Below are 12,448 nucleotides of genomic sequence, written 5' to 3'. Positions count from 1 at the left end.
CACATAATATGATTTGGGCACATCAATTCAATTGCACACTCAAGGGTTGGGTATGTTACATTGGGCCAGTGAGATTGGATAGGAATTACTATAGAATCAGATGATGGAAGACATCTGCAAAGTGGGGTCTTTCATATTTCATATAAAACAGAAAATGCTGGAAAAATTCAGCAGGTCTGGCAGCATCTGTGGAGAGAGAAACACAGCTAAGAAAATCTAGTTTCTTTATGTTAGTTTATATAATAGTACGAGAGTATATAAAATTTCTGTTCGAGGACGTTGCAGATCAATCATAGAGATTCCATTTTTTTTACTAGAGAGAATTAAAATCCATTTTGTCAGAATGATTTGCATCTTTTTCTTTCTAGGTGTGGGGCTGTGGAATTGTATGGTACAAGAACTAGCTTTCATAAATGTTTGTGTTATTATTCCTCAGGTTTACCTGCCCTGATTGTAGCCATTTCTGTAGGATTTACAAAAGCCAAAGGATATGGAACGGCAAATTAGTGAGTATATGTAGAAAAGCACTCCCTCCAAATATTGCTGTATTATGACTGTACCATCCAAGACTTGATGCTGAATTATTTATTCTAACATACAGTTGTGGTCTTTTCTCATCCAAGTTAGGTATGTACATAACGTAATGCTATAGTTCTTCTGAGCTGTTGACTCTGCTCAGCCAGTTCACATTCACCAGTTACAATGACAAAATCTGATAGTTTTAATATAATGATAAGAATAACAAGGTTTGTAATGCAATGAGTAATGTACAAGATATTTTCAGTTTAACACTGAGGGCTGAATTTTACATTTAGGTAATGGGTGGGAGTCCATTCCAGAAGTCAAAAAAATGCTGACTCCTTTATAGAATCCTGTATAATACTTGTAGCAACCAATTAACAGCTGCATGGTGGAAAACAGGCCAGCAGCATCGGACAATGATGGGAAGCACACCTAATTAGCCACTGAAGATGGTACGTCCTGGAACAAAGGGTGCAAGCTGTATCCAAAAGGTAATCACAGCCACTCATTTAAAAGGCCCCCAACATGGAAATGTGGCATCTGCATCAGGAAAAATTGTTCAGCACATTAGAATTCTGTGGTGGAGATTTTGAATTAATTTCAATCATTTCCATAGGTAAGTGTTAATTTTTAAATATATATGATCGTTTTTTCAGTTGGGAAGTATTCAGCGTTCAGCACTGGAATACAGCTGAGTAATTACTCTGATGAACAATGAATGTTTAGGGAGATAACGAACAACAGATTGTTAATTCTCTGTGTCTCTCCAAAGATGACTGAGAGAACAGAGCCAGGAGCTGGGAAGTGAAAACAATCAAGGATGGCCCAAAGTTTGGCATTGATTCCCTCCTCCAGACTATCAATGATAGGTAGGGGGCCCTCATGCCAACTGATGGGCAGAAATCTCTCAACCAGAGTAGCCTGGACACGGAAGAGATGTGCAGCCTTGAGGTCGTTCATTGAACCTGACTTCCATTCTACAAAAGGCTCAGTGATCTTCTGAGATCTGCAAGTGTGAATTTGTCACCATTCTTGAAATGTGCATATACAGAACGTTATGTTCTGGGTCCGTTTTGAGATTGTTCTGTGTTTTCCCAAGTGTTTAAGGCAGCATGTCCCCATGACATTCATCATGGCAACAGGATTTCTGAAGAGGGTGTGGGAGACAGAATGCAACATCTGTTAATTGGCAAAGAGCATTAAGAAAAGTTTTCTGCTGACAGAGTACATAGTGACCTTACATGTGAGACAGGATTGTCACACAGCATCTTTGTTATTACAATTTCCCTTTTTGACTACAGGACAAAGAGATAAAGAGGGCCAGAGGTGGTGTGCCAAGACTAGCCATATTGATTCTCATTAAAGTGGAGTGCTGCAGATGGCTGCCAATGAGTGGAGCTGGGCCATTAGTCAAAGCAAAATAGGAGGGTGGCCCTGGAATGATGAGATTTCAAGGCAGCACTTTTATAATTCCACTAAACATTTATTAGGAGGGCTCGGGAAGGGAAGGTGCTTGAGGGTGGGGAAGCTGTCAAGAATGACACATTAAAATAAAAGCAAAATACGGCAGGTGTTGGAGAAAATGGTGCAGAAGCTAAGGAGGTCTGGTAATATCTGTCCAGAGATAATAGTGTTAATGTTTCAGGTCTGTATGATTCTTCTTCAGAATGAAGCATTGATGATTTGTGACTTCAAGGCTTATTTGCATCAGGGAGGGATGTGTACACTATGTTGAATAAAGTAAGATTCAAACACTGAGTCACATCTCCCAGAGGTTTCAGTGCTTGCAATGAGGAAACTTGTCTCAGAGCACTCACCTTGAAGGAGTCCCTAACACTCCTTCTTTTGTTTCCTACACAGATGCAACATTGGCAACTACATGCATCTGCTCCAAGAAACTGATGTTGACCACTGAGGAAGAAGGGGATGCCTCAGGGAGTGCAGTGTCACATCTGCACCCCAGCACCAGCACAAATACATGCACCTCGGTGGGTATATGGGCCTCGAATGTAAGGGAAAGGCACACTGGTGAAAGCACATCACAGTCGCAAATACAGCTGCTAGAGACTGAGATGGGACAGGCATCTGGCACTGGGGGGAGCTGCTGGAGCCAACCTAGATACTGATGGTGAGTTTCTGGGTGCTGGACATACGATGTGAGGTTTGTGAAGATGTGGCAGAAAAAGGTTGTGCACTCTGACATGGACTTTGGAGGATTACATCCAGACCATGCAATCATGAGTGCTGCAATCACCCACTCTCCAGAATGTATGGCTTCCTCTTTTGACAAATTGGCAACTGTCATGGAGGGCCAAACTCAGCAAATTGCTGATGTGATAGTGATATTGTGTCCTGAAATGCACTCCATTGCCTTGTCTCTCAGCTTTAGGGCCCAGCATCATGATGAAAGAGAGAGATGAGGAATGTGGAGTCACATGCTGTTCCTGGTCACTCTCAGGAAAGCAGGGAAAGCCAATTGAACCTCATGATAGTGGATGAACAGCAACTGATGTCATAGGGGACAAGTCTCAGTACTCTTCTGATGATAACAACCTCACTACTGCCCTCTGCCATTGGCACACATTCCTTCATGGTGTCCAGCAATTGTACATAGGACTCCCAGCACGCTAGAGCCCTCAGCTTCAAGTGACCAGAGGATGGCCACCAAAGTCATTGCAGACAAGGAGGCATAAGGGTCAGTAGCCTGTCTCCAATGCAGCTAGCAGCAAGGGAGAATACCACGAGACTGAGATAGAGAACCTGGTGAACTGGTGTGGCAACAGTAATCTCTCCCTCAATGTCAACAAAATGAAGGAGATTGTCATCAACTTCAGGAAGTGTAAAGGAGAAAATGCCCTTGTCTACATCAATGGGGATGAAGTAGAAAGGGTCGAGAGCTTCAAGTCTTTAGATGTCCAGATCACCAAAACCCTGTCCTGATTCCCCCATGCCAACACTATAGTTAAGAAAGCCCACCAATGTCTCTACTTCCTCAGAAGACTAAGGAAATTTGGCGTGTCAACTATCACTGTCACCAACTTTTACAGATGCACCATAGAAAGCATTCTTTCTGGTTGTATCAAAGCTTGGTATGGCACCTGCTCTGCCCAAGACTGCAAGAAACTACAAATGGTCGTGAATGTGGCCCAATCCATCACACAAACCAGCCTCCCATCCTTTAACTCTGTCTACACTTCCGGCTGCCTCGGCAAAGTAGCCAGAATAATTAAGGGCCCCATGCACCCCGAACATTCTCTCTTCTACCTTCTTCCGTCGGGAAAAAGATAGGAAAGCCTGAGGTCACCTGCCAACCGACTCAAGAACAGCTTCTTCCCTGCTGCTGTCAGACTTTTGAATGGACTTACCGTGCATTAAGTTGATCTTTCTCTACACCCTAGCTATGACTGTAACACTTCATTCTGCACTCTCTCATTTCCTTCTCTATGAACCATATGCTTTGTCTGTATAGCACGCAAGAAACTGTACTTTTCATTGTATGTTAATACACATGACAATAAATCAAATCACACTATAGCACCTGGGGAATATGCAAGAAAACCCCACATTAGTCACATTTGTTTACACATGAATTTCTTCCTTATTTTTGCAATTTGCACATTTTCATGGTACATCAATGATTGCATTTTCAAAATATTATCTGGCTGCATTCATTCCTTAATTGTGTGTGCATGTATGGAAAAGGATTCAAATGTTGCTCTGGTTTGATTCTGTGATTAATTGCATTCTTGCAATTGGCATTGTTTGGTTGAGTAACATTGCCCACATGCAGCACTGTTGTTCATGTCATGGAGCTACACAGATAAGATATTGCTGGACAGGTAGTGCATTAAGTCAGAGACACTCATCCTTTGGAATCTCCTGATGATCAGAGCTTTCCTTGTGCCATAGCCATCAGACTCTAACTGAGACTGGCTTGGACATCTACCTGATGCAGTACTTTATCTGACTCCTCATCAGAGGTCTGGGCAGTCTCCCTTAATTCCACTTCTGGAGGGTTTCCCCTCTTGATGGACTAGGTTGTGCAGCATTGACCAGACTGCTACCATAACTGAGACTCTGCTGCATATCAGGACACTGCACCTGATCTGTACTGCATCTCAATCACAAGAGCAGACAAATGGACATGGTTGTTGCATTGCTTTCATATCCATGGTGCTCAGATTCCGTCCTTGCACTTTGAACTGGTGTTATCAGCCACTTAATCAGGGGAATTCCATTGCCTCTGAGCTGCAATCGATCCAAAGCATGCCTGGCACACGGAAATGTCTGAGATTGTACGTTTTGTGGTTGCTCCCCAGGTACCTTACAGAAACCTGCATGATTCTTTGACTGTGGTTGCACACAATCTGCATATTTGTGGAATAGTATGCTTGCAGTTGATAGAAGTCCTTGGCTATCCTGCTGATGCTTTGATGGCTGCATTGATACAATTAATGACCCTTTGCACATATGGGAAACTAGCAAATCCTCTGGCTCTTTTCAGTTGACTGCTGTTGTGTGTAGTAATGGAGATATATCAATGTGCACACCAAAACATGATGCAGCAGACTCGATGGGCTGTGTGATCTACTCCTTTTTTTATGTTATGTTCATGACATCTATGAAGATCTTTATGCTGTGATGTGCTGCAGGCTGAGGATCCCACTCAAATCTCCACGGGTACCCTGAAATGATCCTGAGGCAAAGAAGTTAAAGCAGCTGTCACTTTGAATACCACAAGCATCAAGTAGTCACCCACAGAGTTGGAGACTATGCTGTCGCAAACATGTCACAAATTGATGTAACAGTCTTTTGTGAAAGTCAATATCTGATCACCTTGTTACCTGAAGATATGACATTCGCCCCCTATAAATCGGGTTGACAGGGTTCGCCCTCATCTGATTGCCTTTGCTGTCTACCCTCTGCAGCCTCTCACTCCTCAGCAGTTTGCCCACCTTCCTGCACCTCATGTCACTCCTGTCCCTGGACAGTAGCCTCTTCCTTCCCCTTCTTGTCCTACATGCTGCCATGCTCAAAGATGACCAGAGCACCAATTATTTTGACCCTCCCCGGAGGGATAGCCCTGATTATGATCCTTAAATGAATGTTTCATAAACCTGATTTAAAGTTTCATGAGAACCCAGAAAATATTGTGCTTCCCACTGTACATAAAACATACACGTACCTTATTGCTTTGGAATTTATTATAGTCAGTTGGATTATTAATGTGTTTACGTGACCTTTAATGAATAATTTCAAAATGTTAGATGGGCTGGCGATTTTGGAACCTCTCCCTACTGTTTCATGTGCATTGACATGATGACATTGGAATAGCCACCCAACAACATCATACAGATATTACAGTTCTGCAGGTCGATGACATACTCGGTTTTGCAATGTAAAATTCAGCCCCAGAGGTTCTGCTGCAATGCTGATCTTGTAATATTACATCTAGGCTTACTTTGCCCTGTTTACTCACACAGATTATTCCCTGAGCTACAGGAAGCTGAGATATAAACTATTTCAAAAGTAGTACTTGAGACCGAAGAAGTTAATGACCTGCAGCTTTTAACTTTCTAATTGTTCTTTAGTGTTGCTTTCACCTTTTAGATGGCTAAATGAACTTGAGTGGCACACAAATACTTTCTCACCAATTATTCTTGTTTGTTATCTGATATCATCTGAAAATCTATAAATGACACCAATTTGTGTAAATGAAGCGATGTGTATAAAGGGATAAATAATACAGAAAGTGGTCTCTGGTTCTATCCAGGTCAACAGGCCAATCTTTTGTTCACTTCCATCGGTGATTTTGTACATGCTCACAAACAGTCCCAGCTATGGAAGGCTATAACCTGATTTTTCCAAGAATGCTTCATATCAATGGTGTGCACAACAGCACAAATGAAGAGGAATAGTGAGACGAAAATGAAGCGTTTTATTATTGAATAAGCAACAACAAAAATTTATATTTGTGTGGAATCTTTAGCATAATGAAATGTCACAGGAGCACTATAAAACGAAGTATGATACCTAGCTGCAATACTTAGCTGCACAAGGAGACATTGGGTAAATGACCAAAAGAGGTAAGTTTTAAGTAGTATCTTAAAAGTAACACATAGAGGTGGAAAGATGTAATGAGGGTATTCCACAGCTTTGAGCTAGTGTAACTGAAGGCATGGTCGCAAGTGAGGGAGCAGTTAATATTGGGAATGCATAAGAGACCGGAATTAGAGGAGCACAGATACCTTGGAAGCATGTGGGGTTGACGATCTCAATAATAGGGAGGGGTGAAGCCATGAAGGGATTTGAGAACAAGGATGAGAATTTTAAAATCAAGATGTTGCTTGAACAAGAACCAATATACGTCAACGAGCACTGGGCTAATAGGGAACGGAACTTGCTGCAAGTTTAGACATTGGCGGCAGAATTTTGGATGACCTCAATTTTTCACAGGAGAGGATTGAATGTGGAAGACCAGCCAGGTGGGTGCTAGAATAGTCAAGTCTAGAGGTAATGAAGGGTTGAAAGAATCAAAGTTTAGGAAGCAGGTGAGCTGCGACAGGGCAAAATTACATGATGATTTGGAGATGGAATTAGGCGACCTCGTGAATGGTTCATCCCAGGATCAAAGTGTGACCCCGTAAACAGACTGCCTTAATCTTGGGCTGTTGCAGGGAGAGGGCTGGAGCCAGTAGCTCGGGAGTCGAATGTGGAGCAGTGACCGGAAGCAAGGGCATCACCGTTTCCAATATTTAATTGAAGGAAATTTCTGTTCATGTTGCACTTGTCTCACGATTTCGCAACATTAGACTAGTTAAGGTGATACTGGTTGCCATCAGTGTACATGTGTGAACACCTTGCCTTTGGATGATGTGCCTGAGGGGTATAGTATAAAGTGTGGACAAATAGGATATGCTAATATTTGATGATGATTTTCCACTGGACATGAAACAAAACTTAAGGATAAATGGATCATTTCAGATTGGCAGGCTATGACTAGTGGAGTACCACAAGGACCATTGCTTTGTCCCCTGCTGATCACAATCTATAGCAATGATTTGGATGTGGGGAACTGATGTAATATTTCCAAGATTGTTGATGACACAAAACTTAGTGAGAATGTGAGTGTGAGAAGGATGCAAAGTGAATTCAATGGATTTGGACAGGAAGATGGTAGATTGACTATAATGTGGAAAAATATGAAGTTATCCACTTTGGCAGGTATGATAGTCCCTATGAGTTCCATGGGGAATTTCCAATTATCTCCCTGGGATTGCCTTGTGCTTGTTCCCTTGGTAACAGGCAATTATCTGCCCAGATGGAGCCCTTTATATGGCAGACACTGGTAAGGGTCTGCAGAACCTTTATCCTAGCAGGGTCTTGTGTATGCACGCCACAGAGTGACGGCTTTTTCTTTGTGTTTAACAATAAATACCATTCCTTTCCTGTCAGGCTTCCTGAGTTATTACATTACAGCAGGAAAATCAAAATGCAGAGTAAATGGAGAGAAATTGGAAGTGTTTATATCCAAAGGGACCTGGATATTTTCGTTCATAAGGCACTGAAAGCTAACATTGCAGGTGCAACAAGCAATTAGGAAGGCAAATGGTATGTTAGCTTTTATTGCATGGGGATTTGAGTACTGGAATAAGAAAGTCTAGCTGCAGCTGCCTTGAGCCTTGGTGTATTGAGTGAAATTTTGATCTTATGTAAAGAAGGAAATACTGGCCAAAGGTTATATTGGCCTTCAAGAAAGTTTCATGAGATTAATCCCTGGGATGTTGGGTTTGTCTTATGAGGAGAGGTTGAATGACTGGGCCTGTATCCTCTAGAACTTAGAAGAATGAGAGGTGAGTTAATTGAAGTTTATAGAGTTCTTGCAGGGCTTGACAGGGGATGCAGGTGGGATCTTTCCCCTGGTTGGGGAGTTTTTAGAACCAAAGGACATAATCTCAGAATAAGAGGTCAATCACTTAAGACAAAGATGAAGAGGAATTTTAAAAGGGGGCAGGCGTGATGGGGAGGACAGGAGTGACGGAGAGAGCGGAGCCATGGGTTGAGTGGGTGGGAGCGATGGGGAGAATGGGCGGGAGTGACAGGGAGAGCAGGCAAAGCGGCCATCTTTGGACAAGAACGGGTGAAGGCAGGAGTGAGAACGTGACGAGCGGGAAAACGGTGAGGGATGGAGTGTATGCAATAGATGATCATGTACCACTGACACTTTTCAGTATGGATTAGAGTCAAGAGAGAGAATTAAATTGTGGCTGGGAACAATATCCCAATCTGTAACTTGTTTAGATGAACAAGTTTCAAGCAGATATCAGAGTACGCCTACCTTCCAAAAGAGAAAGATTGAGTATCAGAAGGGGAAGCAGGTAGATGAGAAATAAGATTGGATTTCGGATCAATCCTGATGTATTCGTAGGTAACTGTGCAATCAGGAAGAGAATTATCAAATAATACAGTATCTAAGTATTTAGAATCAAAAATGGGATGCAGAAATTGGGAGATTCCTCTCACATGAACACTTTATAAAATCAAAGTTTTGGACTCCTTTTAAAATGTTTCTCACCATTAGGATTCTTTCTCATGGTGAAGCTTTTCATTCCAGTGCTTCTTTTAAATATGTCTCACCAATACAATTTCTCCCCAATAGAGTTCTTTTAAGGATGTTTCCATTTCACATTTCCAGGTGCTTTCTAATTTTTTATAGAGGCTGTTTTGCCTTTGAAACCTTTTTTAAAGAGTGCATTTTACGATAAAAATGCTCTATGCTAAAACCTCATGTTAATGAGGAAGCCTATTATTGCCTTTTCTAGCTTACATCAATAAAACCTCTCAATTATAAAGCATTCTTTTCATCTGACCGAATAACCAGCTGCCAGTGCCTGCTCTGACATTTTTGTCTAGTTCACTTCACATCATTACTGTGTCCCACAACACTTCTCCTAATAAGATATCTTCAGCAGGAGATCCTTGACGTTGTTATTTTCTCAGTTTCCTAGTTTTGGGTATGTATATTCTCAATTAGTTGCACTCATTGAAAGTGGTACTGCAACACAGTACAGTTCTTCTCAGGGCAAAATGACCTGATTTAATAATATCTTCAGTGGAAGAATTACTGAGTTTAACAACATGAGCCTCAATTAACACACAACCCTGAAATGACACACTCACTGAAGCACTCCAGAGTCAATGATAGTGTTCATGATTATCAGAGATAAAGAGAAATCAAAAGGGGATTAGTAAATTAATAGACTTATTTGTAGCTTTTTAAAAGATCACTAACGATGAATTCTCCTCTTTAAAGTGCAGAGAATGATGTATGTTTTAGAAAATAAAGAATCTCACTTTGTTTTGTTGAATTGCAATCAGATATCCTTGTTGGCCATTAATTAATGCCAAAGCTTGTTAAACAAGATCTCCGATCCAAATTAAACAGAGAAACTCATGCTCAGAGATAAAAGCCCTAATTACATGTAGCTTCAAAGGTACAGCATTTTAAATGGCAACCTTAAATGTTATTGCTAATTTTAGATGTCTTCACTACTCATATTCTATTGTTCATTAACATAATGAGGACAAAATAGTAAAATACTTCCTTCTCATTCCCTTCTTTGGGTCTCTCAGAGGTGAATGATAGTCTGATTCTGAAGAATTTACAAAGGCTTCTCGAAAACTGGCTGCTAATAGACAACAAGAGGTGCATGGAATGATGCTCCCTTGCCTTTGGGTAGTGATTGCATTCCACCCACGGATGTCACAGCTGAATTCAATAAAAGGAACAATTCAACTGCACACCCATGTACAATTTGCCCATTCTGAGTTGCCCTTGAGAAGGGGGTGGTCAGATACCTTGTTGAAACACTGCAGTCCATGTGCTGTGGGTTGACACACAAAGTTGCGAGGAAGGGAAATTCAGGATTTTGACCCAGCGACTGCGAAGGAATGGCAATATATTTCCAAGTCAGGATAGTGGCTTGGAGGAGAACTTAAGAACGTAAGAAATAGGAGCAGGAGTAGGCCATCTAGCCCTTCGAGCCTGCCCCACCATTCAATAAGATCATGGCTGATCTGAAGTGGATCAGTTCCACTTTCCTGCTTTCTCCCCATAACCCTTAATTCCCTTGTCTGTCAAAAACCTATCTACCCGTGACTTAAATGTATTTAGCGACGGGCAGAGAATTCCAGAGATTCACCACCCTTTGAGTGAAGAAGTTCCTCCTCAACTCCGATCTAACATCCAGATCCCTCTGCAGACTTTTCACACCCTCCACGCAATTTGCTTTTCCACTCATCTTCGTGTCATCAGCAAATTTCATCACCCTACACTCAGCCCCCTGCTCCAGATCATCTATGTAAGTGGTAAATAGCTGAGGCCCCAGCACCGATCCCTGTGGCACTCCACTAGTCACCAACCGCCAATCAGGATAGCACCCATTGATACCAATGGGTATCTCCAAGGCCTATCTATTATCTCACATATCTAATTATGCATGAGCTTTACCATCTCAGTTGTTCTCAGTTGATACCAACTTGTATGTGGTGGGGTGGTCTGCTGCCCTTGTCTTTCTAGATGGAAGTGGTCGCGGGTTTCGAAGGTGCTGTTTAAGGATCTTTAGTGAATTTTTGTAGTGCATCCTGTTGCTACTCAGCATCGGTGGTGGAAAGAGTGGATGTGTATGCATGTGGTGCCAATTGAGCAGGCTGCTTGTCCTGGATGGTGTCAAGCTTTATGAGTGATGTTGGAGCTGCACCCATTAAGGTAATTAGGGGAGTATTCCATCACACTGACTTGTGCCTTGTAGATAGTGGACAGGCTTTGGGGAGTCAGGAGGTGAGTTACTCACTCCAATATTCCTAGCCTCTGATCTGCTCTTGTAGCCACTGTGTTTCTGTGGTGAGTCCAGTCGAATTTCTGGTCAGTGGTAACCCAAAGGATGTTGACACACCATGAAATCCTTACCTTTGCCTTTGTCACCTCAAAGCTTGACTTCTTCACTTTTCTACCCAACCTCTCCAGCTGCAACCTACATGGACAGAACTCCAAGGCCTATCTATTATCTCACATGTCTAATTATGCATGAGCTTTACCATCTCAGTTGTTCCCCCTCCCCAAGAAGGTCATCTAATAAATCATCAGCATTATCTTCAAACCACTTGATGGTACTGCAATCTTCTCCAAATCTACATCCCAGCACAAACACTTTGCCCTGCCAACTCTTAACAACTGTTCTCTTCCTTTCCTGCCAACATTGAAAATGCATTCAGCCACCTAAACCCCTGCATTTTAGAAAATAATGACATTGACAGGTTTATATTAGGCAAGAATACCAAAGGCTATAGGACAAGATTGGGTAAATGGAATTGAAGCACAGATCAGCTTCTAATATAGTGGAATAGTAAAACAGATTGGAGAGAGTCAAATGGCGACATCTTTTTCCAGTATGTTTTTTTCCCTCATTTTTCTGCTTTGGGGGAGTGAACATGAATGTGGTGCTGATAGAGTACAGTATAGTTAGTGGGATAGAATACTGTTCTCTGCAGCCCCAGCCAGGAGTTCCAAAAACTGTGATGCTGCCTGGTACCAGGATTAATGACATATCCTTGTGGTTGGAATTAACTTGGAATGGGAGGGGGAGTATCCAGTGATCCAAATATAAACTAACAACATAGGAAGAGCCAGTAATGACATTCAGCTACAAAAGTCATGTTCCAAATTAAAACACAAACTGAAAGATAATAATCTCTGGATTATCATCTAAACCATGCATCAATTGACAAAGTGTGAAACAAATTAGAGAATTAAACACTTGGTTCACAGAGTATTGTGGGAAGAGGAAGTTTCAATTCATGGGACATGGCACCAACACTGGGGAAAGGGGGAGCTGTTACATTGGAATGGGATCTACTTAAATAGAGC

The 12,448-nt window shown here is 41.9% G+C and overlaps 1 protein-coding gene across 6 annotated transcripts in view; it reads left to right on the top strand.

Moving 5' to 3' along the window:
• adgrb2 (adhesion G protein-coupled receptor B2) overlaps window positions 1-12,448 on the top strand; it is a 930,376-nt gene that overhangs the window by 798,302 nt on the left and 119,626 nt on the right. For all 6 annotated transcript variants that reach the window (XM_080211622.1, XM_080211621.1, XM_080211620.1 and 3 more), the window contains one exon: window positions 437-506. In XM_080211622.1, coding sequence (XP_080067748.1) covers window positions 437-506 — 70 coding nt within the window. The remainder of the gene's footprint in view (window positions 1-436; window positions 507-12,448) is intronic.

The sequence above is a fragment of the Carcharhinus amblyrhynchos genome, chromosome 24 (genome assembly GCF_965287045.1).
Source record: "Carcharhinus amblyrhynchos chromosome 24, sCarAmb.v2.hapA, whole genome shotgun sequence".
In the NCBI taxonomy this organism is placed as follows: domain Eukaryota; kingdom Metazoa; phylum Chordata; class Chondrichthyes; order Carcharhiniformes; family Carcharhinidae; genus Carcharhinus; species Carcharhinus amblyrhynchos.
Note: the sequence above shows the minus strand (reverse complement) of the source record. Positions and strands in the feature narration are given on the sequence as shown.